At 35.7% G+C, this 25,971-nt stretch overlaps 1 protein-coding gene across 6 annotated transcripts in view; it reads left to right on the top strand.

The window, feature by feature from the left end:
- The window catches only part of LOC105476003 (zinc finger protein, FOG family member 2), a 503,988-nt gene that overhangs the window by 16,029 nt on the left and 461,988 nt on the right, over positions 1-25,971 (top strand). Inside the window, exon 1 of one of the 6 annotated variants that reach the window (XM_024790958.2) lies at positions 21,134-24,703. The exons of the other annotated variants lie outside the window; for them this stretch is intronic. Coding sequence (XP_024646726.2) covers positions 24,622-24,703 — 82 coding nt within the window. The 5' untranslated portion in view covers positions 21,134-24,621. Of the gene's footprint in view, positions 1-21,133; positions 24,704-25,971 lie in introns of those variants that run through there. 6 annotated transcript variants of the gene reach the window in all.

Genomic DNA, 25,971 nt, shown 5'->3' with positions numbered 1-25,971 from the left:
CCTTTCAAAGTATAGTATTTCTCTATTCTCAGCAGCATAGGTAGTAGGTGTATTATTAACCTCAGATTGATAGTGTATGATAGTTTGGTTTTAGATAATAGTTCTATTCTTTAAATTCAGTGTACTCATTTAGACCCTGATATACAAAAAGTTTATCTCCACGATGTTGTTTTCCTGAGTTCAGAAATTTTATTCTGCCCTGCCCGAAAGAGTTCATCTCTCACCCGTATCAAATGTTTTACCTTCTGAGTGATTTTAAGATGCTTGTTATTTTTATACATATTATTATATGCAGACATAGTTTTAAGTTGGCCCTGGGCCCAATATGTTGCTCTTTTTTCTACCTTATTAAGGATTTTCTTATCCTTGAAAGTCTTCCAAGCTATCTCAAGTGTTCTCGTGGGCAGTAGCAGCAGCAGCAGCAACAGCAGCAGAAGGAAATGAATGAGTGCATGGAGAGACCAAAGCTTAGAGTGTCAGTGGGGTTTGAAAGGATACCCCTGAAGAAAATAGAAAGGTTTTAATTCATAAATGCCAACATCAATAACATAAATACCCCCGATAATTATGACAGAGTAGAAAGAAAATTAAATAGGTTGAATTTTTGTCAAATAATTTTAAAAGTGGACATAAGGTTAGGAAACAAGTAACATATGGAGTTGAGGGAAATTATAACCTGAAAACAAATGAAATATTTGTTTCTCTCATTTGAAGGAACATAGAGCCTAGGAACATTAATACAACTTGAGAAAGGTTGTTTTTAACCGTGGTGTCTTCTAGCATTTTCAGCCTCATTGGCACATAGGACCAAAAGGTCAGTTTCATTTAATTCATTCTCGTGGATTCTGAACAACCCAGGTAGCGCTGAAGATGTTATTGTATTTTGTAATTTACATTCTGAGTTTGGACAGAGGTACTACAAGAGGTACTTATGCTCCTGTAAGTAAATTCATCTAATCAGTGGCATTATACAATGACTTTATGCAAATGGAGAACTAATTTTTTTTTGGAAAAAAGTTATTCTCTTGTGGTATGTTTTGCCATCAAGAATTCTATTCCTAAAGCCCCAAAGAAGTAAAGGAAAGAATCAGAGGAAAATGAACCCAAAGTGCATCCAGCCCCTGGCTTGCATGTGGCCTGCTGATGTTCCAGCCATCAACTGTTGAAAAGCTCCAAGTGGTTTTCATGATGATAAAGTTAGTGGTCAGCACCAAAAATAGACCCAGAGCAAGGCCTAGTAGAATAAATTACTGAAGATGATCAAGTTAGAACTACTTCTGCTGAGAAGACTACACGAAATTTCTGGGATAAAGAGTAATAAGGATTTTTGATGTTACTAGGATCCATTTTCAGAGTTGGGTGGCCTGCTATGTGCAGCGTATTCTGATCAAATGGTGCTACCCCTCCCTAACTACCCTGTTGGAAATGTGTTAGCCCAGAGGTCTGACTGTCCTAAGAAATAGCGTTGCAAACTATCTACTTGAAAATAAGGATGTAGGTAACCTACATGTTAATTTTACAGTGCAAAATGCAGTGGCTGCCTATCAGATGGCATTTGAATGGATGTATGGCACAAAGTCATATATTTAATATTTAGAAGGGGATTGAATTATACAATCATTCTTTGGAGAAGGGGTATGTTATAGTGTTTCAGAACTCTGGAGTCTTTCATCGGGGTTCACGTCCTGCTCTAACACTTCCTTGTGGCGTGTCCTTTAGCATGTTACTTAATCTGTGACTCAGTTTCCCCATTTGTAAAGAAGATGTTATTAAGGAGATCTTATATAAGGGCCGTTGAGAGGATTCAATGAATTCACACATGTAAATAGTTTAGAACAGCATCAGGCATGCAGTAATAAAACTTTTCTAGATTATTAGTATTTTTGAGGTCAAATCCATGAAAAGAAATTGTTCTCTAGTAGTGGTAAATATCCTCAGATATCTAAAATATAATTTTAAAGGTCTTTGGTTTGCATGTTTTATTTGACAAATATTTAAATGAAGTATGTTTTGGTAAATATTGTTTGTAGTTGAAGTAAGTTTTATAAAAAGATCTTGTTGAATACTCCAATTGAATAATTTTGCCCAAATCACCCTAAAGTAATTTTAAAAGGAATAAATACTTTATTCCCAATGTGGAAAATATTTTGAGCTTCACTGGGAAAAGCTTTATAAGCTAGATTGATATTAAATTGTAATATACTCTTCTCACAGACATATACATGCAGACATATACACTATATGACATACACATTATAGATATAGATGTATAGATATAGGTATCTATAAACCAGTAAATGTTTTTACAAACTCTGAAATCTGTTAGAGATCACTTTGTCTCATTTCTTGGTATTAAATAACACAGGGGTGCTTTGGTTATACTAATCATTACCAGAAAAAGTGAATAGCTTTTGTTGTTGTTTTGTTTTAGTATTTTTCCAGACCGTTCTGAAGTTAATACATAAAATTCCTTTAGAAAGATCCTGACTGGAGTATCTCAAAAGATCATCGAAGAAACCAGTTGGTTAAAATGCATTTGGATGACCTGAACACATAGTTGTTGTGTCTCTAAATCCCAGACATACTTTATTAGGACAATCCAGCTGGTTTGCTATTTCTATCTCCTCATTATCAACACGTTATGGTATGGCCTCTTCCCCCTCACTTCCAATGCCAAGAATTTGGCAGGGACACCATGTTAGCAAGTCAGAGACTGGGGGTGGGGCAAGGCAACAATAGTTTCACACTGCTGCAGGAGTAAGGAAAATGTGTTTTCTAAACATTGTGCTACTGGGTTAAGATTGATAATAGATATTTTTAGTCTCTTCACTTGAGGAATTTGAAGAAATAAAATTTCACAAGTCTCTAGAAACACTCTTAAAGAGACATTTTCTTCATCCTAGTTCACACTTTCACATACATAGAATTTGGTTGTAAATCTCAAAGCTCCAAAATTATTTGCCTTTCTCCTCTTTCCCACCCTTGCCAATATTATAGAAACTCAAGAAAGTGAGAGAAAGAAAAATATTGTCCCTAGGTCTTATTTCATAGTTTACATTATGAATAACAAGTCAATAACTGAATATCATATCATGTTTTATTATTATGTGTGTGACCTTATTAAATTAGTGACCTTAACTATCCTCTTCTAATGTATTAGAGCATAGAGAGAACAGACATGAAAATTTTTTTGGTCATAGTTCATGTTTTTTTTAAATTTAGTGAAATGAAAAATAATCAGATGAGGACTTTACTGACAGCTTTATAAGACTGCAAATTTTGTGAGTCAGTTAAGCTCTTCCAAAGTTATATTATAACTTCACATAAATGTAGATTCTCAAAATGATAATGGTCATGTAAATGTTCTTCAGTTATAAGTATGTATGTAATTTTGTGTGCTACAAATTTGTTTCTTACAGATCTCTTCCATTAAAAACTCTCTTCGTTAGGATGACTCATGAAATATTTTCTGTACTTTGTTAAAAAGTTTTAAAAATAATTTCAAATTAAAATGATTTATTTACTTTTCAAAACTCATGAATTATGCTTGTATAGCAACCTAAAGGTTCTTTTTATGATATTCCATGATGTTGTTATAAAACATTAGGTTTTAATAAATAAAGATTCACCTTTATTTATCACTGTGCATAGAGATATTTATGAAAAAACGAGTTAGTTATGACCTCTTCCTTCCAAATAGGGAAAAACTACATAATGATATGCTTTGTTCACATATATATTAAATTCCTTTTATTCAATTTGACTCTTAGATGCATCTCATGCATAGCTCGGGCACCTGAAAGACAGCAGGTATGAACAATATCAGTAGAAACTTAGTCATTTAGAAATTGATACCTAGAGATCTTGTTTTATAATGTTCTTTTCCGGTCAGAAAAACAAACAAACAAACAAAAAAACATGTTACTCTATAAGATACCTTTTGTTAAATCTTTACTAACTTGTTTAAAATATAGTAATGGATTTTCATTTTTTAAAAGTCTCAGTTAAATAATGCAAGAATTTCATAATCTGAGAAAGGAATAAAGCCATTAGTGAACAAATATCTGTCCACAGCTTTTAGTAAAGAGAAAAATATGTAATCTTTTGTGCCATTCACTAGAGCAGATTTGTGCCATCAGTATAGATGTGAGTAAAAACTCAACTTTGTCTTAAAGCCTCAATTCCTTGAAGTTTTATCATCCCAAGGGAAATGAAAGCGTTGTCTCTATGAATTTGCGTGTGTCTTACCTTAAGGTTGTAGTAAGGCATATTGAATATACTGGTAGGACATTGAGATTTTACTGTGGGTAGAAAAAGAAGAATGCCAATTAAAGTAGCAATGGTTTATTCACAAATTAAAGAAACAAATTGTTCCCCTGGGTCCCTCCTTAATTGATGAAGAGTAAATAAGTAGGACACTGTTAACTAGACCAGCAGAGTAGGGCAGGCGTATCTCTCAGGACTGAGGTTAGAACCTCAGGCTTTCTAAGTGTGAGGGATTTGTAAATGAAGCTACTTTGTTACTGTCAGAATTAATATGTGGATAAAAATCTATGTTTTCGAAGCTCTTACAGCTTTTTTTTTTGTATTCTTTCTTTATTTTTAAAAGTAGTTTTATGTTATTTTTGTACTATTAACATTCTACACTTATGACATTTCAGCCCCCTCACTACCGACACCGAACAATAGAACTGCTTCAATTAAGAAACAGAACATCAGCCCCTGGCATCTTATTCTGTTGTTCCATCTTTTTTGCTAGGGAGAATTCATTTGTTTCTTAATTAAGAAAAACACCAATAGCATGAAAAATCTGCTTATGGTACCTGAATGGTAATTAGGCAAAAGGTAAAAAGGAAACATGCACATACTTTCCAATAGCAGCCAAAATGAACTGGAGCTGATAAAAATGAACTACACTACCCTTGCATAAATGGAGGCTGAGAGAAGTGTACAGTCATTATGGCTAAGACAATATGCAAACTATCTTCAAAGAAATCAAATTGCTAGAGTGTTTTCATTTGCATGTATTAACTATTAACATAATGAGGAGAAGTGACATTGGACCCGGATTGTGTGTCTGTTCGGATTGATAATTCTACTACATCTGCAAACAGACGCCCAAAAATCATGCTAGTAGTTAGATCAGAGTTGAACTCTGCAATGTGGGCTAAAACAAAATCTAGAGCTTGACAAACCTGCTGAGCTACTGAATGGTGAATGGTTGACATCTCTCTCATTCACATTGTGTCTCATTCATATTCTCTCTCTCACTCCCCTTTTATTTAATTTTTAAAAACAATATTCTTTCAGTGTAAAAACTTACTTTGAGCTTGAAAGCAGCAAAATTGCCCTTTGGAACTTGTTTGTTTTCATCAGTGCGAGAATATAAGAATGGATGCCCCAGTGTATACATATGTTGTGCACATGTACCCTAGAACTTAAAGTATAATAAAAAATTTTAAAAAAGAATGGATGCCATAAAGGAGATCTTAAGGAATTATAGGGTTAACTTAAGGTCTGTTGTTGGAGGATTTGAAAATATTGTATTTTTATTTATTGCCAGCAAATACAAATCTAGGACTAAAGGAAACTGGCATTTATTGAGCTTCTCTCATGTGGAATGCACTGTACAAACTGTTTTTCATGAAAGAAAATGGAAGGAGTTGTTGAGAAAAATGAAGGAGCCATTGCAATGAGAAAACACCTCCAGCCTTTTAGATAACCTCAGGGTTATCTAGACTCACTGAGCTTCTGGCTGTTAGTTTTTTCTCAGCTGTAAAATGGGCCAGTGCAACTACATTTCTGTTTCCTATTCTAAAAATCTTTGAGATCAGGAGCCAATTTCAATGTTCTTAAAAGCCTTAGGGAAATTGGAAAGTCATCACTCAGAAACCTGCCCACAACAACCAAAATGCCTTATTTCTTTAGGAGTCATGGGATTTATCACACCATCAGATGACATTTGCTATTCCATGCTGGTAAGAAACTCTAGCAATCACATACATTTTTGACTAATTTTAAGAAGATAAATATGAAATACATTTCTTGATTGTAGAATTCCTACTTTTAATGTCCCTACAAATCAGAATATGGCTTACTTTGAAAGCAATAAATCCTTATAATGTAGTTTTCCTTTTTTGTAAAAGGTATTGATGTGTCTTGCTAATGATGGAGACTTGTGATTAATAAATTTATTTTGTACAATTTTATTTATATTAACAAATACATATTTTGATCTTTCTATGAATCTACCTGGCACTGTTCTATGTACAGAAGTCAGTGCTGCACTGGGAAGGTAAGATCTCTGCTTTCACAGAACGTACATTCTAGAGGTGGGCAACAGACAATAAAAACAATAACTCAGTGAATGTGCGGTGCAGTTTCAGATTGGCCTAAGTATACGAAGAAAATATAATAGAATAATGTGACAAAGAGTAACTGCTGGGACTGCCAGACAATGATCTGTTAGACACAAATTTCCTAAACTTGATGCTGTTGATGGGAGACATAAATTAGTCTCTTTCTTTGAAAAATGGATAGGAACCACTGTCAAGGGTGAGGAGACAAATGTCCACTAGAAACTCTCATCTACCCCAGCCCCCAATGGCCCAGCTTAACGATATTACCTTTTGAATGGTGTAAAGGCCAGTAAAAAAGCAGATGTGTCAGAAATGAAGTTAAGTTGGGATAATGTCGTTACTAAGGCAGGCATAGAACATACCCTCATGGGGCTTCCACTCTCTAAAAGATGCACAAATCCATCCAAAATAATTATATTGGCTCTCAAGAAACTCATTCCAATGTGCTTTGATTTTTCAGACATGTCATTTATTTATATGGTATTTGCATTTTCAACAAATGGAGAGCAATGCAATCGCGCTGACAATGACATGATTCTGTCCATATTATGAGAGTGAATTTCTTTTTTTTTTTTTTTTTTTTTTTGAGACGGAGTCTCGCTCTGCCACCCAGGCTGGAGTGCAGTGGCCGGATCTCAGCTCACTGCAAGCTCCGCCTCCCGGGTTCACGCCATTCTCCTGCCTCAGCCTCCCAAGTAGCTGGGAATACAGGCGCCCGCCACCTCGCCCGGCTAGTTTTTTGTATTTTTTAGTAGAGACGGGGTTTCACCGTGTCAGCCAGGATGGTCTCGATCTCCTTACCTCGTGATCTGCCCGTCTCGGCCTCCCAAAGTGCTGGGATTACAGGCTTGAGCCACCGCGCCCGGCCTGAGAGTGAATTTCTATCACGAAATACTGCATTATGGTATTACACAACATATGTGATATTAACAATGCAATACTTTATTGAAATACAATAACATTAAAAATAGATATTATTAATGTTAAGTAACAATGCAATATATAATGCATGTGGCAATATAGTATGTATATTACTGTAATGTTAACAATATAACATTATTATTAATATATGCAATATTAACACAACTGATATATCCTCGTTTTTTATATATATGTTTCCCTGAATGAAAATTTGTAACTGGTTAGATTAAGTGATAAGTACTGGCAATTTTTATCAACTATTAATACTACTGTTGTAGTAGCAGTTGGTGAAACTTTTAGGGTTGAAACCATGTTACTTCCCTTTTAACTTCATTTTAGATAACATGTATCACTGCTAATATCCATGGATATGTGGGACCTTAGAACCCTGTGGAGATTCTTGGGAACCCGTAGTGACTATGAAGCATCTAGAACATTCTAAAATGTTATGGTTTTGTACTCCAAGCTAAAAGTTCATTGGGCTTTTGTGGAATAATTTCTTCACAGGTTGTTCATTTGGAGATGGCTAAGTTAAATGCCTGAACATTTGCTACTATTAGTGAATGTAAACCTCTGCTGAGGGAGAACGTGAGTTGGGCGCAAAAGCAAAACTACAATTGCATAAAGGATTTTGATACTTCTGAAGATTTCTAATATGTGTCTTCTCAGATAGGAATAGATGAGTTGACAGTACTCTTTGAAGACATCCCTACACTTAATAATGTCTTATTGCTCTCTTTTCATGAATATGGAGATTATAAAGAAACCTGTTTCATATTTAAGTGATAAGTTAACCTTTCTGCCACATATGTTGGTTATAATGTCAAAATCTCCTTTGAGAAAGTCAAGTTGATGAGCTGTGCTGAATCATTCATTCAGATTCAGCCCACAAGGATTAAGAGGTGAAAGCAGGTATTGTCATATTCTCTTAGAAATTACCCAAGAATTAGTAAGCACAGTTGCTCTAGGAGAACTCTTGAAGAGTCTTTCTCTTGATGGAAGGGCACAACTGAACACAAACTGGGTAATTTGAAAAAATAAAAAGACTCAGAGCAGACGGATTCAAGAGGAATGTGTGAAACATTCGGATGCTCACTAACATTAATGGGACATTAATATTTTCACTTCAACTTGTCTATTTATCTAAAGAAAATAAGCTGTATAAGAGAGCCACAGAGAAAAGACTGAAGAAACTCATAGAAGGGAATGCAAGTTCTTAACTTATATTTACTTTAAACTAAAAACAACAAAATTTTCCTAAAACAAAGCAAAAAAGAAAAAGAAAAGAAAAAATAAAACTTGCTTTCTCTTACCGATTACAATTTTGTTGATTCTATTAGAGAAACATCTGATTTCACTTTTACAAACTATTATTTGTTTTTCTGGATACGAAAATAGCAACATGTGAAGTAATAGATATCTAGGTTTCTTAGTAAACTGTGTCCGATGCTTGTTATGCCTAAACTCCTAGGTCTGGTCCATAAAACCAAAAAACCAAAAAAACAAAAAAACAAAAAAACAATCTTCTGGAGGCAGACTCAAGTGCTTAAGGCTGAGAGGGGATATACTACATTCCTGAAAACCTTGAGTTATTTTTATTTAAATGGCTTTTACTCTGGTTCAATGGGAAACATGAATTAACAAGATCAGGTTTCAAAGCTCTGTGCAGGCTGGAATGATACCCTAAAACTGTTGGTGAACATTTAGTAACAATATAGATTTCGGTTAAAAAAATCAACTTTATTAAGTACAGGATGGGAAAATGAACTTTATTTGCTGCTGAAATGAAAACTTCATAGGTGTTTTAGTTAACTGAGTCTTCAATGGAAGTTGCTGCATTCCAGAACCATTCTGCAATGTTCAGCAAATGACAGGAGTCCTACTGTACTTTGTACTAGCCAGTCACATCTTGGGTATTGTGTTCAATGTCATAATCCTCCTTAAAACTCAAGTATGTCTGGAGGTGAACAGCCAGGATAACAGTCAGGCAGTAGCTGAAGGAATTGGGAATGTTTAATAGGAGAAGAAAATTCTGGTTTTTTTAATGAGAGCTATATTCGGATATCTGGGGAACTCATATAGAAAAGGAATTAGCTTTCTTCCTTGTAGGTCAGAAGAAAATAATTCCAAAGGGTGCTCTGGTTCTACATTCTACTCACTGAAAGCACTTTTGAGCTCAGCATCAGTAAAATAGCTAGAGCTGTTCAAAATGGCCCGGCCTTCTTTGAGGATAGAAGACTACCTTGTCACTGGAAGCATGGAAGTGAAGGTTTGCCTGGTTAACTACTTGCTACATTTATTATTTAGTAGATCCTTGGAAGGTAAGAAGTAATAGCAACTAGGAAGTTAGGGGTAAAACAGGAGTAGGTTTCTGGGTGATTTAATATTCTAGATGGGCCCCAGAATGTTTTAAGTTTCTTTCATTCAGTTCAATTTTGGAAGGATTTAGTTGGTACCTATTGTATTAGTCCATTTTCATGTTCACATACCTGAGATTGGGTAATTTATAAAGAAAAGAAGGTTTAATGGACTCACAGTTCCACATGGCTGGAGAGGCCTCACAATCATGGCAGAAAATGCAGGAAGAGTAAAGGGATTTCTTTCATGCAGTGGTCAAGAAGAGGACTTGTGCAGGGGAACTCCTCTTTATACATCCATCAGATCTCATGAGACTTACTCACTATCCCGAGAACAGTACAGGAAAGACCCGCCCCCATGATCCAATTACCTCTCACTGTGTCCCGCCCACAAACACATGGGAATTGTGGGAGCTACAGTTCAAAATGAAATTTGGGTGGAGACACAGCCAAACCATATCACCTATCAAATCCTTCTTATCACTATTGTATAAACAACAACCAAAACTTCTGGAAGCTAAACAAGCTGTCAGAACTCTCAAAGCCTTGGGAGGGGCTCAAGCAGTATATTCAACTGGTCTTATATTTTTACAAAATATGCAAAATTAAAATATTTTAGCTGCAGTTTTTTTTTTAGGACTGCTAATTCTTCCCACTTTGACATTCCTTCTGCCACAGTTCAGAATGGCCACAGGCATTATTAGGTTTCTGGGAATATAATGGTCAGATTTTAAACATTTGTGATTTACTAAGATTTCTCTAAGTAGATATTTATTTTTATACACACTATGTATTTGTAATTTTGTATTCTCCTATTACAGAGGGTCCTTAGTTGTGTAAGCTTCAGATCCCACAATACCTGGGTCTATTTCTGTGTGCCCCCTTCACTTATATCCATATATACACATATATATGTGTGTGTATGTGTGTGTGTACATATGTGTATATAACATTTATATATATACCATGATTCTAAATACCTCAAATAGAAAGATGAATAAGCCATTGTCCTTTATATCAAGTTATGGACAATGTAATGGAGGAAGCTGAGGAGTTTTATTATGAATTCAACTATTTAGTTGAAGAAATAATTAAAACTAATATAAAATACAATATTTTTATTGTATTACTCCTGTTTTACCCCTTTACATTCATGGGCATTTTTAATGTTGAATAAGAAATAATTAAACACCAATGAGAAAGTTAAGAACAACAGTGACTCTGAGCACTCAAATTCAAGAAGATCATATTCTTGAATTATAATCTAATAAATGTATATATTCCTATGGCAAAAGTGAAAAGGCTGTGTAATTGTGTACATCTTGTTGAATAGGCAAGTAATATATATATGAGGATGTCAGTACACTTTTATGTTTTGGTGAAAAAACTGCCTTGACATCATAAATAAACTCATTTTGGTATCAAATCTGGTGAGGCCAGCTGACAAATTTTGAGGATCTTAACAGAAGAATTTTTCCCCTATCACAAATCAGTAATAATAGGTTACCAAATAATGTACTTTCAGACAGTCTGGAGCTTTTTCAGTAACTTCGACAAACTTGTTAGTCTTGTACATCTTTTGGCCAAAGTTCAGTTTTGTTCTTGTTTCCATCTTTTGGAAGGCAGGGATGTGGAGCATGTTTCTGTGCTGACATCTCTAGCTTATTCGTGATTTTTTTTTTTTTTTATGTCCTGTGTTTCTAAGCTAACACAGTCAAGAGGTGTACCATGACTCTGATTTCCCTTGCACAGCAGCATAATTTCTTCCATCACGGGAAGTTCATGCTTCCTTAAATGTGTGGAAGCTCTTTCAGGTATTTGGCTAGCTAGCAGGCGATATTTTCATAAATGTTACGGAAAAGACTAGTTGAAGAGGAAGAAATACTGTTTAGTTTGTTCAAACACAACTGTTGTGGGGGAGAAAAAAACAGATCAAATCTAGTTCTTTTTGTGTGTCTCCATTGTTAAGATCGATGTAGTAGAGAAATTGGGAATACAAATGTTCTGTAATAACGTTGTTATAATCCCAGAATGAATTATATACTTACGCACGTAGACCTGTTTCTAACTCTCAAATAGGATTTGGTGATTCCATTTTTTTTCTAGAATGTACTATTATATTTTCCCACTTATATTTACAAATCAATTTCATTATTATCCTTACATACAATGTTTCTAAATATTATTTTTCTCTGATTTGAATATTTAATTGTTTTCAATAAATATTTGCCATGCAAATACAATGTATCTGAAATTGACAAGTATTTGAATGATTTCTCTCTTTTTTTGTTTTTTTTTTGAGATGGAGTCTAGCTCTATCGCCCAGTCTGGAGTGCAGTGGCGCGATCTTGGCTCACTGCAACCTCTGCCTCCCGGACTCACGCCATTCTCCTGCCTCAGCCTCCCGAGCAGCTGGGATGAATGATTTCTCTTGAACTTAAAAATAAGGAAAGAAAAACATACTGTAAATATTGTTATGGCATAGATATTGAAGTAGATAAATGGATAGATTTAGTTCTTGGGCCAGGCACAGTTGCTCACGCACTTTGGGAGGCTGAGGCAGGTGGATCAACTGAGTTCGGGAGTTTGAGACCAGCCTGACCAACATGGAGAAACCTCGTCTCTACTAAAAGTACAAAATTAGCCGGGTGTGGTGGTTCATGCCTGTAATCCCAGCTCCTGGGGAGGCTGAGGCAGGAGAATCACTTGAACCCGGGAGGCGGAGGTTGCAGTGAGCCGATATCACGCCATTGCATTCCAGCCTGGGCAATAAGAGTGAAACTGTCTGAAAAAAATAATAAAATAAAATAAAATAAAATAAAATAGGAGATTTAGTTCTTGACATACTTGTTTTAAGTGTTACATATGTAATTAAACTTAATAGGAGGAGAATACAATACTAAACATTTATTTCCTTCATTCAGAAGATTTCCTGGGCAACAGTGAGATACAGTTATGACAAATATATGTGTGCATTACATATTACTTCTGGAAAAGGAAGGAAAACTTTCATTGAGAGCCTTCCTATGTGCTAAGAACTCTGTTAGGCACTTTATAAGCATTTAATTTAATTTTCTTACGTTATTTACCTGCATTATCCTTTTATGTAGGACAGGGACATAGTTCCATTTTGGAGACATTGTTTTGGGCCACACTGCAGTTGACAGCCAATATTTGGAATAGGGTTAGGGGGGTTTTTTCATAGCTCCATTTTGTCAGTGAAAGGGCTTCTGCTGCAAAATGACAGGATCCAACGATGAATGAGATGAGATCATGTAGGTGGAGATGGCTACAAATAGCTCTGCCACATTAGCGCCCAGTAAATGCTGGTTGGTTTTGAATCATGGTTCCTATCCTCACACGGCTGGCTCGTAGTATAAGGAAACCAGATGTAGCCATAGGTACAATGTGGAATGAAATGTCCGGAGAACAGCACACATCGATTTAAAGAAGGATCCATGGAGATTAAAGTTTGGTCTTTAGTTCTCTTATTTGAGAAAGTATATTATTGGAACTTTAAACAATTTTGAATAATGTAACACCCCCGCCCTGCCCCTGAAAACCCTTAGGTGTCAGATAGAAAAACGTACTGAAGGCACTTTTTATATACTTTGCAGAAAATATTCAATCTAAGGGTGATTATTCTTTTAACATTAAAAATTCTTACTGATTGCAAATTAAAAGCCTGTATGAAACATGAAATTTCCAGTCATTGATGTCAATAAAAACCTTATTTTTTTTCATAGCTTGTGAGATTTCGCTTAGCACTGGTATAGTCTTACAAAGTTACTTTTACTCTATGGAGTTAATAAGATGTATCCATAAACCTTAATGTGAAAAATAAATGCATATTCAGTGTGAAATGTGTGAAAACACAGACAAGCCCCAGTTCAGTGTCCTCTGTTCCTCCTGACACCAAGAGGTTATATTTCAAATAGGACGACTAAAGGTTTTAACATCTAGTAGTATGAAGCAGGTACAGGAAAGAATGAATGACATGCCGAACCAGCAGTGACACACACAACCCCAAGGTGGCATGTGGCATACCTTTTCTTCATTTACAGACATGGCATATGTCAGAGTGCTTGGCCCTACCGCACAGTTGGTTTGAGCAATTTCCATTCCATTATGTTTTCTTACAGCTTCTGTTTTATACCCCCTCCAGCTTATTCAACTGTTTAAATTTCAAATTAGTTGCTTGTCTTTATCATTCATTTTTGGATTAGAGAAACATATTATAGCCGTTTGACATGTTTACCATATTAAAAATAATAACAAAGAAAACAAAAATGATAACCCCCCCCAACATACTCACGACTTAAAAGGTTATGTTGAAATCACGGGCTATTTCAAGAAATCACCTTAATCCGGTGTGATTGACCAACTTTTCCAAAACATGCCTATCCAGCTTGAGGACATTGAGAAGACATTTGTGTATGTGTGTGAGTGTAACATTTTGAATGCTGGGATAAAATCGACTGATAGAAGCAAGTTCTAACAGTTATTTCTTTACTTGAACATTTTGGTGGTTCTTTGAGCCTCTCACAGGTTGCATCATAGTCTATGTGGACAGATGAAGAATCATGTAGTAAGGACCAAGGAAATGGTGACAAATAACAGAAAGTAGTGTTGGTTATATTTATATAATGCTGACTGTTCCATGCTTTGCAATCGCAGGTATGATTTTCTTTAAAGTCATTTGTATAAGAAGCAGAGACTTACAATCTACCATTCTAAAATTTGAATTGCTTTTCTAGAAATTCAGTAGAGGGGCTCTGTGTTATCTCTGTAGTGTCTCATCATGTGACACACGTCAGATTTTCATCATGGCTAGCTGGGATCCAAATGCCAGTGTGTTTGTTTCTCTAAAGTTTTTGCTGTAAAATTAAAGTGAAAGGCTATTGATTATATTGCTGTTTTCCCAATAGTTTATTGTCTTACTTATATGAAATGTGTCTCACTTATAAGAAATATAAAGAAGAAAAGTATATTAATAGCTAATGTGTGCTGTGACTACATGAAACTCAGGAATTCTAATTTGCCATTGACGTTTTTGCATTTTACCTCCTGTCCATTTCTTTCAAGGGAGGGACAGGGGGCAGATATAGGAATAAACCAATAAAAGTCTTATTAGATGATTGACATATTAGAGCATCCATTTAAAAATAGAAAGTCAACATTCCCTTTTGTAATTAGGGTAAAAGACGACTAGCATTGAAATTTCATTTATAAGTTTGAAATCTGGAATTGTTTTATTTTATTTGCAAATGATTATGAGGTTGAACAGCGCACACTGTACTTGACTCTCTGTTGTGAATTCCCATATGATCAGCATAGATAATGGAATATTTCATCTTCTACTTAAAAATCATTTTCAAAAGGTTTGTAAATATTTGTTTCTCAGGGATCCATTTATCTTCTTCAGTTCCAAAGAACTGTTGTGGGGTTACAGAAAAAGATGATAAATGAGCTCAAGAGCCTGGGTTTAAATTGTCCCACTACAGGGTTTACTATTATTTGGTAGACATGCAAAATCTGTGAATGCGTTAATATTAACTGATGAGGTTCTGGATTTTTTTTTTAAGGCCAGAATTTTGAAAAGAGAATAAATCAGTCATGAAGCTTTTCAGGCTTTTATTTATCCATAGTTAGATCCATATGAAAATTCAATATAACAAGAAAGAAAAATAGCTGGAAGACATTCCTTTTCAAAGGAATGGTGGACTTTAGCTGCCTAATTCCCATTCAATTCTGAGGACCTGAGTAATGTGGTCTGTAATTGTATCCAAACCTTATAACAAAGAAAGTGACAACAAAACCCATCTGCTCTTAGGTGTCCTTGTACACAATACAAGGTATAACCTGGAATGAACCATAGGATATTTTGATTAATTGAGCTTAACTGATGGGTATCCAGAAACTCTGTTTTATTAAAACCTTTGTTGAAATTCTCAATGAAGAGTTTATATTCACTTTTAGGTGAATGTTATGAAACTGAAGATGATTCAAGACCTTCTAGAAACTCTGCATCATGATTCTAAATCATAAAGTTCATTGCATACATTGTGTAACTCCAGAAATGAAGATATGGGAGATGTAGAAGTCTTTATTTGATATGTACTGACTCCAGTTTCTTACAAAAGCAATATAAACAAAAAATACATCTGACTACCATGATACATCACTTGTTTTCCTTTTTCTATATTTTTATGTAATATACATGTAATTGTAGTATAGATATAATTTCATTGTGATTATAACTGGAAATATTTTTCATCTTTCTACATAGCCTTCTTGACTTTCATTTGTATTTCTGCTCTGTAGTCTCTTAGTTGATTTGTTATAATTGATTTAAACATTATATTATAAGGCATTTGAATAGTTTCCAATTTTTGTAACTAACACTGAAATGACTCAATTAGTGCAATAGTTTTTTTACTTTTTTAAGATTTTCTTGAAGGGTAAATTTCAAACAGTGAGATTAGTGGATTAAATGATATATACTTTTTAAGGGGTGAGGGTGCAGGAGGAAAGGATTAAGAAGGAAATTATAAATTTGGCATTAGACTTCTAGAGTTCGTACCTCATTAGAAATTCTAGAATATCAAGGTACATTTTGAGCAGGAAGTGGTATCATTAAACAATAACTTGCCCAGAGGCTAAAGGCAGCCACCTTCGGAGAGTCTGTTAAAGCAATTCAGGTGTGCAGAAATGATTTCCTTGGCCATAGGTGGGTTTTGAAAAGGAAAGGAACATGGCAATCTACTCCACATTGGGCACCTGTCCTGGTGCTCTAAGGTTAAATAAGAGACAGAAAATTCTACTCTAAAGGTTATGAGATATTTGATTAGTGAAAATATTCATAGAACAAATAACCAGATAAATACAAAGATAGAGTACTGTAGATTGAATCAGATAGAAAGATTGCACAGACTGAATCTTAGGCCGAAAGATGAAGAAAATGAGAGGTTATTAGTAGGAAAAATGGAAAGATATATTTCTTAGGATAGGGAGACAGCAAAGAAGAAAACTTGGTAGGCAATTGTAATTTTGTTGGAGGACACTGAGGAAATGAATAAGATGTCACCTTGATGGATATTTTAGCACATCAGTATACTCTTTACTTACTCATTGGTTCATCTATTTATTGGCGACTTTTGGAGGATACAAAAGTGTCGTACCTTCCCTGATATGAAGATTATCATATTCCATCTTATTTCACAGTTGAAATAGATAGTCCTCCCTCAGTATCTGTGGAGAATTGGTTTCAGGACCCCTAGCAGATACTAGATCCCAGGTAGAAAATGACTTAGTAATGGGCTGGGTGTGGTGGCTCACACCTGTAATCCTAGCACCTTGGGAGGCTGGTGTGGGCAGATCACTTGAGATCAGGAGTTCGAGACCAGCCTGGCCAACATGGTGAAATCCCATCTCTACTAAAAATGCAAAAATTAGTTGGGTGTGGTGGCACACGCCTCTAATTCCAGCTACTGGGGAGGCTGAGGCAGGAGAATCGCTTGAACCTGGAAGACAGAAGTTGCAGTGAGCTGAGATCGCACCATTGCACTCCAGCCTGGGCCACAGAGTGAGACTCTGTCTCAAAAAGAAAAGAAAAAAGCAAAAAGCAAAAGAAAATGACATAGTATTTGCATATAATTTATTCAATCCTCCTGTATACTTTAAATCATTTCTAGGTTACTTATGGTACTTAATACAGTGTAAATACTATGTAAATAGTGGCTATACTGTATTTTAAAATTAGCGTTCTTTTATTGTTGCATTATTTCATGTGTGTGTGTGTGTGTGTGTGTGTGTGTATGTAAATATTTCCAATCTATGATTGATTGAATTCTGGGATGTGGAAACCTCAGATAAGGAGGGCTGACTATACATCAAATTTAACTAGAATATTTAGGTGCAAATTCAACTTTGTACTTACGTAAAAGATCCTGACTCAGAATCCTTTGACTGGAATCAGAATTGCCATGAAATACATTAACTGTTTCTCCTGATTTGCTTGAGCAGATGAGAATAAGACTCAGAATTTTGCTTTCTGGTTATCCTCCTTTTAATGACTAAATTTGGCTTGCAGATAATATTGCTGATTAAAAGTGTAAATGATGAAATCTGGGCTATTCATAGGGAAGAAATAATTATTTATTCTCTGAACCAAATATTTTTTTAAAAGTATATATTCAAATTCATTGCTGTGAAAAAGATGGGAGACCATTTTTCCTTTTTGAAAAAAGGCTCAATTTTATATTAAAAGCAAAACTTTGGATATTTAATCAATGGAGAAGTTATTTAACTAAAAAGATGGGCATTTTTCTAGGATCTGGCAGTAGCATCAGCATCCCCTCGGAGCTCATTAGAAATGCACATTACTGAACTACACTCCAGACTTGGAGCCAGAATCTTGAGAGGGGCACCCAGGATTCAGGGTTTTAAGATGCCCTGCAAATGGTTGCATGCTGAAATGAGAAAGCCACTAATTTAGAATGAGTTTTTTAAGCTGAGCTTAATTATAGCCAATGGATGCATCATTTCCTAAACTTTATGCATCTTAAGTTGGGAACTAAGCCTTGGTTACAAAATAGATAGTGTTGTGTTGATTTTGCACATTGTTGGATGGTTTAAATATTTCTTTATGAAAATAACATTTTAACTTTGAAACCACAGTAGAAACTTAAAGTTTGACAAGTTTTAAATACCTAATTAAAATATCCCTGTTCTTTCATTATATGCTCTAAACTGTTTATTTAATACACAATAACAGTCTCAATTATAATTTATATGATTACCAGGACACAGTTTTTCTTAACATTCTTCAGTAAATTTTGTTAAAAGTAATAGTATTTATATTAAAACAGTAGCCCACATTAATTCAGTATTAATGAAGAGCATGATTTTAATTTGAAAAGAGTTCAGAAAATCCTCCTTTTTTACATGTTTTTTTCAGTTCTTTTGGCATGACTAAAAAACATCCCAAAGTTCCCATTTTACCATTTTTTTGACCTGTCTTTGACCCTTTTATTATCTGGATCTGCTGATGTGCTTGAGCAGGTGAGAATAAGACTCAGAATTTTGCTTTCTGGTTATCGTTTCTCAGACATCTCCATAAATATTGCCATGAGAAACAGAGCCCAAATTGTGGTTCAGATTTTTGTCCTGCATTATTGTAAAGTGGCTTTTTGCTTACTGAAAAATGTTAACATTTAACATTTAAACCTTATTGGTCTGCCTGCCTGCCTGCCTGCCTACCTGCCTGCTTACCTGCCTGCTTGCTTACCAGCTAACCTACCTACCTACCTATTCATCTATACCAGTCAGTTACATTGAGAGCACCTCATCCAGATGATTTCACTCTAGAGCACAACATTAGCATATCAATATGTCAAAATAAGATAAATGTGTTGTAAAGGCTTTGCGCTAAATACACAGCTTGAAAACATACTATCTGGAGAATTAGAGTAGGTATTAGTTGGGTTTGTGGTTTGAGTCATCCTATTGTCTAAGCAAAAACATAAACCTTCCAACATGATTCATAATCTTTTACCTTTCTTTCATTATTTTCACACTACTTTCTTGGGTATCAGAAGTCTCCTTCATAGAGACTTCCCTAATGCTGAAGGGACCTCCCCGCCTGCCATACTCTCATACTGCACTGTGCCTGGGTCTCCCTGGCACGCATTAATTCACTCTGTGTTCTGTTCAGATGTCCCCCAAGTAGAGAGTCCTTCCCTGGTCACCCCATATAGGGTAGTGCCTCCTTTTGTGTGACTGGTTATCACCATATTCTGATTTTTTTTTTCAAAGCATTTACCATCAACTGAAATAAGAACACCACACAGGCAAGGATTTTTGTTGTTGTTGTTGATGATGTTGTTGTTAGATGTTTTAAACAACCTATGCCTAGGAATCCAGGTAGTCCCTGACACCAAAAAGCTATCTAGGTTTAATTTTCTGTTCTCCTTTTCTGGAGTATAAATTCCATTAGAACTGTGACTCTTTTATTTTTTGGCTATGTCTCCAGAACTGAGTACAGTGCTAGACAATAGTAGCTAATTAGCAATACTTAGTGGATAAATAAATATATAACTGGATAGAAGCAGAAATATATTTTAGTGGGTTAATGGATTAATACTCCTTATTTGCTTCTTATCTGTCTTCATATTAAAATTTAGCATTGGAACCCTTGTGTTAGCAGGTGTCACATTGCCCTTTAGTGTTTACTTAAATTTTTTTAAAAGGACTGGAGTTTTATTCTAAGTGCTAAATTATGAAAAGTTGCTTGTTTTCAGTTTCTAGTAAGAATTTCACTTGAACTTGTAGTATGTTTTAAAACATCAATAAACTGTGGCTTAATTATACAGGTATCATAAAGAGTTGGGTTGTGGCTGTATTCTAATGAGTATGATCACCCACTTCCTGGATCATTGTTGTCCAGATGTGGTACTCTAAGCAAGCAAACAAAAAAAGTAAACCTCAGTGGAGAGCACTCATGATAGGCTAAAGAGGCTGCAAACCACTTAAGGATGCTAACTTTTTTACACGAAGAAATGTGATTAAGATATGTTAAACGGAAATCTATACAAAACCAGTGAAATTGTTAAAATATTCAAATATGCCGTATTGTAACAAGAAAACACTGCAATGCACTGAAATCAGCAGTAGAACAGCTGTGTTTTAAAGGACAGTACTTTGAATGTCACTTGACAATTTGCTTTCAATTAGAAGTAATTTACAGGAAGATGCCCACAAGCTAATCTTTACAGGATAATTAAGTTCCATTTTCTTTACTTTTAATTAAAAAGCAGAAAAGATTTAGCTGATCCATAAAAAATGTTCTGTTTAAACATTCATCAGACTTCACACTCTTTTTTTGTTATTTGTTGTAGCAGATGTTATCAAAAGTGCAGTCTGCTCTGTTTTAAACCCTGAGTATTTGGAAAGTGAAACATGAGTGGCAGTAGGCATGTATTGGTGAGGTATGATCATTGAACATCTGTATGTTCAAAGAGGGTAAAACAAATAACTACTCTTCCATTCCTTAACTGTGTTCTGTCTAATGCATTTAATTTTAGTACAAAACCACACACAGTAAAATGAGAAGCAACACAATTTTGAGTTTTGAAACTTGTATGTAGTAGGATGATACTTTATCATGAGGTCAGGAGATCGAGACCATCCTGGCTAACACGGTGAAACTCTGTCTCTACTAAAAATACAAAAAAGTAGCTGGGCGTGGTGGTGGGTGCCTGTAGTCCCAGCTACTCGGGAGGCTGAGGCAGGAGAATGGCATGAACCCCGGAGGCAGAGTTTGCAGTGAGCCGAGATTGCGCCACCGCACTCCAACCTGGGCGACAGAGCGAGACTCCATCTCAAAAAAAAAAAAAAAAATAAATAAATAAATAAATAATAAAATACAATAAAATGTTATAAAGTTTCTATATTTTCAGATGTAACATGCTATTTTTTGCAATTTTTTTCATGTAACAATTAAATCATTTATTTTAACATGAGAATTTACTCGCTGAAAATGTGAACAACTCAAAGTGATGTTGTAAAATCATTTAAAACTTATTTCTCTGTATTAACAGTTGCATTCCTACTATGCTTTTATTTGGCAAAATAAAATATATTGCTAAGGATGTTTGAAGTTTTGATTTTAGAAGTCACTATTGATAGGCTATTTTTTTTCTAACTGGTAAGAACTGTCATTTTTCATTCTTATTCTCCTGTCATACTATGCTAAGGAGTTTTGCGCAGAAAATTCTTCAGACAAAAATTCTTTAATCTTTTCTTATGGTATCTTTTTTACTGGCTAATTAATGTGTTCATGTTGGGTAACAGTTTTGTTCTTTTAAATTCTAGAAAATTTCCTACTTGAAAACTCGCAAGAAGTTGGCCCACTATAGAGCTGTGTACATTAACATTTTACAGTAATAATTCCATTTACTATGCCTTTTAGCAAACAAGCATGCTTTTCAATTTTATGATCAGAGAGTACCTAAAATTTTAAGATGCTGTAAATATTACCTATTTTTACTTGCTTTTATTTTCTTATTTAATTTCCCTCTGTGAGACGGAAAAGAAGAAATGACAAGAGATTGCTCACAAGTCCATTCATGTATTTCCTTTTGCCATTTATATTTGTATATATAGGGAATATGCCCAAAGACATTTTGACCAATATAGTTTAGGTGATTCCTAAATAAAAAAATACTACAGTTTGTGTTGCAGCATATATTATAAATTTCAGGTACAAACTTAATTATAATAATCACAATGCATTCATTTACATGGAATATGTGTTTGAACATGTGGATGCCATCAGGTTTTGTAATGAACTGGTGAAAATGTTTGCTTCTCATACTGAAAGTATACCACCAGGAAAAGATTAAGCACGCCCCGTCTCTCTCCTTCCCTCTTTTCTCTCCTGTAATCAACACCTGGTTTTATTACATCTTTTTGAACTATAAAAGCTATAGAATTATAACTCCTTACATGGACGTTTTTGTGAAAGGGAATTGTAACAAACACAGTGGTTAAACTTTCTACTTTCAGAATTCCTCCTTTTCTTGTCATCCTGTAATTCAAACTTTCTTTAGTAAAGGATAAAGCTGTTTTGTTATTGTTCGAGAGAGTACAGTGATTTCCCTTTGGCACTTGGTTTTCAAGTTCATGCCTGCTTTAGAAGGCCAAGACAGGTTTCTATGTATGTGTGGTGCTTGGGGAAGTTGTCAGCTGACCTCTTCTATGTTCCCATCATCCATGGCACCTAACACATTGGCTTGTACATGGTTGGTCCTAATTAAATATTAATAAATGGCTGACTGGCAATCAATAAAAGTTAGACACAGCTCTATTTGATTCATTACACATAGTCAGTGGATTCTTTCCCATTTATTGCTTTTTATTTTGTAAGATCAAAAGGATCTGTAATCGGAGACACTGTAAGCAGTTGTGTTGCTTTTCATCTTCAGGCCTGCACTTCCTATAAAGCCAGGTGCTATGAATATTGACCCTCTCACAGCTATACTTAGAAACTGATATATATACAGTTTACATGTGCAGAAATAACTTTCTACTTCAAAAGACAGCAAAGAAGTGCCTTTCTGGTCCTTATTTAGTTTGTTTTCTTTGTAGTTGTTGAGGCTTACCCCTTCCCCCCACAGTTGATGACTGTAATGTTTTTAGCATTTATTTCTTTACCCAATCCATTTCTATTTCTTGCCTGCCTTTTCAAGAAGTGGCGCCACTCACTGATTTGCCTGTGTTCCTCCTCTTACTGTTTCATCCTGCTTGTAATCTCGCCTCCCTCAAGTCTACCAGGCTGATCTTCTAAAAACAATTAACAGCATGTCATTGCCATTGCTGAAAGTCTGCTATGGCTCTTTATTACCTACTTTATCAAGTCCAATTTGTCTACCTTGTTTTAGGACTTCCCATAATTTGCAATACTTTGCTTTTCGCAAACTATTTCTCCTACTGTCAAGCCCCTGGCTTATGTTCCAGTGAAGTAGTACTGCTCCCTGGAGACCTCATCTCCCAGCACACACATGAGTCCCTGCCTCTTGCCTTTGTTCATATGATGCCCCTGTCTTTTCTCCTTCATCATCTAAATCTTTCTGATTGAAAAGGTCCAGTGGAAGTTCCACATCCTTCAAGAGGCTTTTCAATATTCTCCTAATCCACAGCAATTATTCCTTTTTATACTTCTATTTCAGTAATAGTCAGTGTCAGACAGTTCGACACATTTTCTGTATTTTTTCTACATATATATTATCTTTTTCTCCCTAAGAGGAATGGAAGCATTTTAAGGACACACAAAGAGTTCTTATGTTTTTTGCTTTTATGTAAACCTTATATCTCATACCATTGTGGTAAGCAAATGGTAAGCATTTACTTCAGGTCTTGTTTGATTTATAAAATCAGACTACAAATTTAAAAACCATAACTAGCTACAGAGATGAATTGGGAGACATTATTGAATATTTTGTCATAATAACAACCTTTTTTTTTTTTTTTTTGCAAAGTCAGTTGGTTTATGTTTGCTTCTAGAAGATTTTTTGCCCCTTAGGAAAAAAAAAAAGTATATTCCTTTAAAAAACAATTACCAGTAATCTAAAGATAAATAGAGATAAATCATCAGTTTTTAAGGGCTATCATTTTCACTTTCAATAATTGACTTTGGAAGTGAACACGTTAGTAAAAGGAAGGACGTGTAAGTCATCTATCTCCTTAACCATGGAATGATGGCGCCACCCCTGCCACTGCCTGTTACTGGGTTCATCAGAGCCTTTACATATTTATAATTACCCTTCCATAAATAGTTTGCAACTTGACCATAGCATTTTGCCACTCTATTAGAATGAGGCACAAGGTCCAAGTTAAAAGCAAAATCCTTAATGAATTTAACAAAATTAAGCAAAGAGCTTTAGGTTATAGGAGCAGAGTTAATGGATTCAGCTGTTCTTTACTTTCACTTCAACCAACAAATTCTGCATTCATTTTCCAGATGTGAACCTTGTTAAATTAAAATGGAGTAAAATTAATTTTGTGAAGCTCTTATGTCACCTCTGGAGATAACTGGAGATAACCTAGTGTGTCATAAAACTGGAGCTTAGGAAATCAGCATTTATAGGGTTGGTTTCAGTAACTATATTACAAAGGGATGCCAAGATTCATTTTTTTTTTTTCTGAAACGGAGTCTTGCTCTGTCGCCCAGGCTGGAGTGCAGTGGCACGATCTTAGCTCACCATGCCTGACCCAAATATTTATGTTTAATGCGTATTTCTCAACTTTTGCTAGGATTCTTTCATGTGACTTAGTTGTTGCTAGAGCTGAATTGTGATGCGGTCCTAGAACGCAGAGGTGTCCAATCCCAGAATCACAGACAATGATGGCAGTGCTAATCAAAGCGTGGTCAGTGCACGGACCAAGGCTATTAACATGACCTCGAAGCTGGTTAGCAAAGCAGAATGGTGGGATTTGCCTCAGACCTACTGACACAGAATCTCTGTGTGTGGATCCTGGGATGCTGTGGAGTAACAGTCTCTCCAGGTGAGGCATATATATGCTGAAGATTAAGAGCTACTTGTCGGCCAGGCGGTGGCTCACTCCTGTAATCCCAGCAGTTTAGGAGGCCGAGGCGGGTGGATCATGAGGTCAAGAGATCGAGACCATCCTGGCCAACATGGTGAAACCCCATTTCTACTAAAAATACAAAAATTAGCTGGGCGTGTTGGTGCGTGCCTGTAGTCCCAGCTACTTGGGAGGCTGAGGCAGGAAAATCACTTGAACCTGGGAGGCAGAGATTACAGTGAGCTGAGATCATACCACTGCACTCTAGCCTGATGAAAGAGTGAGACTCCATTTCAAAAAAACAACAACAACAACAAAAGAGTTTGTCTGTGGAACCCCAGAGGTAAGTATCAGACAAACTCACTGATATGGTTAGGTTTTGTGTCTCCACCTAAATCCCATTTTGAATTGTAATCCCCAAGTGTTGAAGGAGAGACTTGGTGGGAGATAATTGGATCATGGGGGCGATTTCCCCCATGCTGTTCTTGTGACAGTGAGTGAACCTGATGGTTTTATAAATGGTAGCTTTTCCCGTGCTCGACTTCTGTCTCTCTCTTGCCTGCCACCATGTAAGACATGCCTGCTTCCCCTTCTGCCATGATTGTAAGTTTCCTGAGGCCTCCCGAGCCATGCAGAACTGTGAGTCAATTAAACCTCCTTTGTTTGTCAATTACCCACTCTCGGATATTTCTTTCTCTTTTCTTTCTTTCTTTCTTTCTTTCTTTTTTTTTTTGGTTGTTGTTTTGAGACAGAGTCTTGCTCTGTCACCCAGGCTGGAGTGCATTGATGTGATCTTGGCTCATTGCAACCTCCACCTCCCAGGTTCAAGTGATTCTCCTGCTTCAGCCTCCCGAGTAGCTGGGACTACAGGCACGTGCCACCATGCCTGGCTCCTTTTTTGTATTTTTAGTAGAAATGGGGTTTCACTGTGTTAACCAGGATGGTCTTGATCTCCTGACCTCATGATCCATCTGCCTCAGCCTCCCAAAGTGCTTACAGGCATGAGCCACCATGCCTGGCCCTACTCTCGGGTATTCTGTATAGCAGTGTGAGAATGGACTAAGGGACCCACTCTCAATATTTCAATTGAAAAAACTATATCCAAAGGTTTCTGATCTCTCATCCATCATCATAAAATGCAGACTGACATTTTGAATCAAAATTTTTGTTTCTAATATTGGTTATTTTATAAGTTTCATCTGTTTTTCTGAATTAACTGATTCAGCTGAACTGATTAAAATATAAAT

This window comes from Macaca nemestrina, chromosome 8 (genome assembly GCF_043159975.1).
Source record: "Macaca nemestrina isolate mMacNem1 chromosome 8, mMacNem.hap1, whole genome shotgun sequence".
Classification (NCBI taxonomy): domain Eukaryota; kingdom Metazoa; phylum Chordata; class Mammalia; order Primates; family Cercopithecidae; genus Macaca; species Macaca nemestrina.
This window is presented reverse-complemented; position numbering and strand designations above follow the sequence as displayed.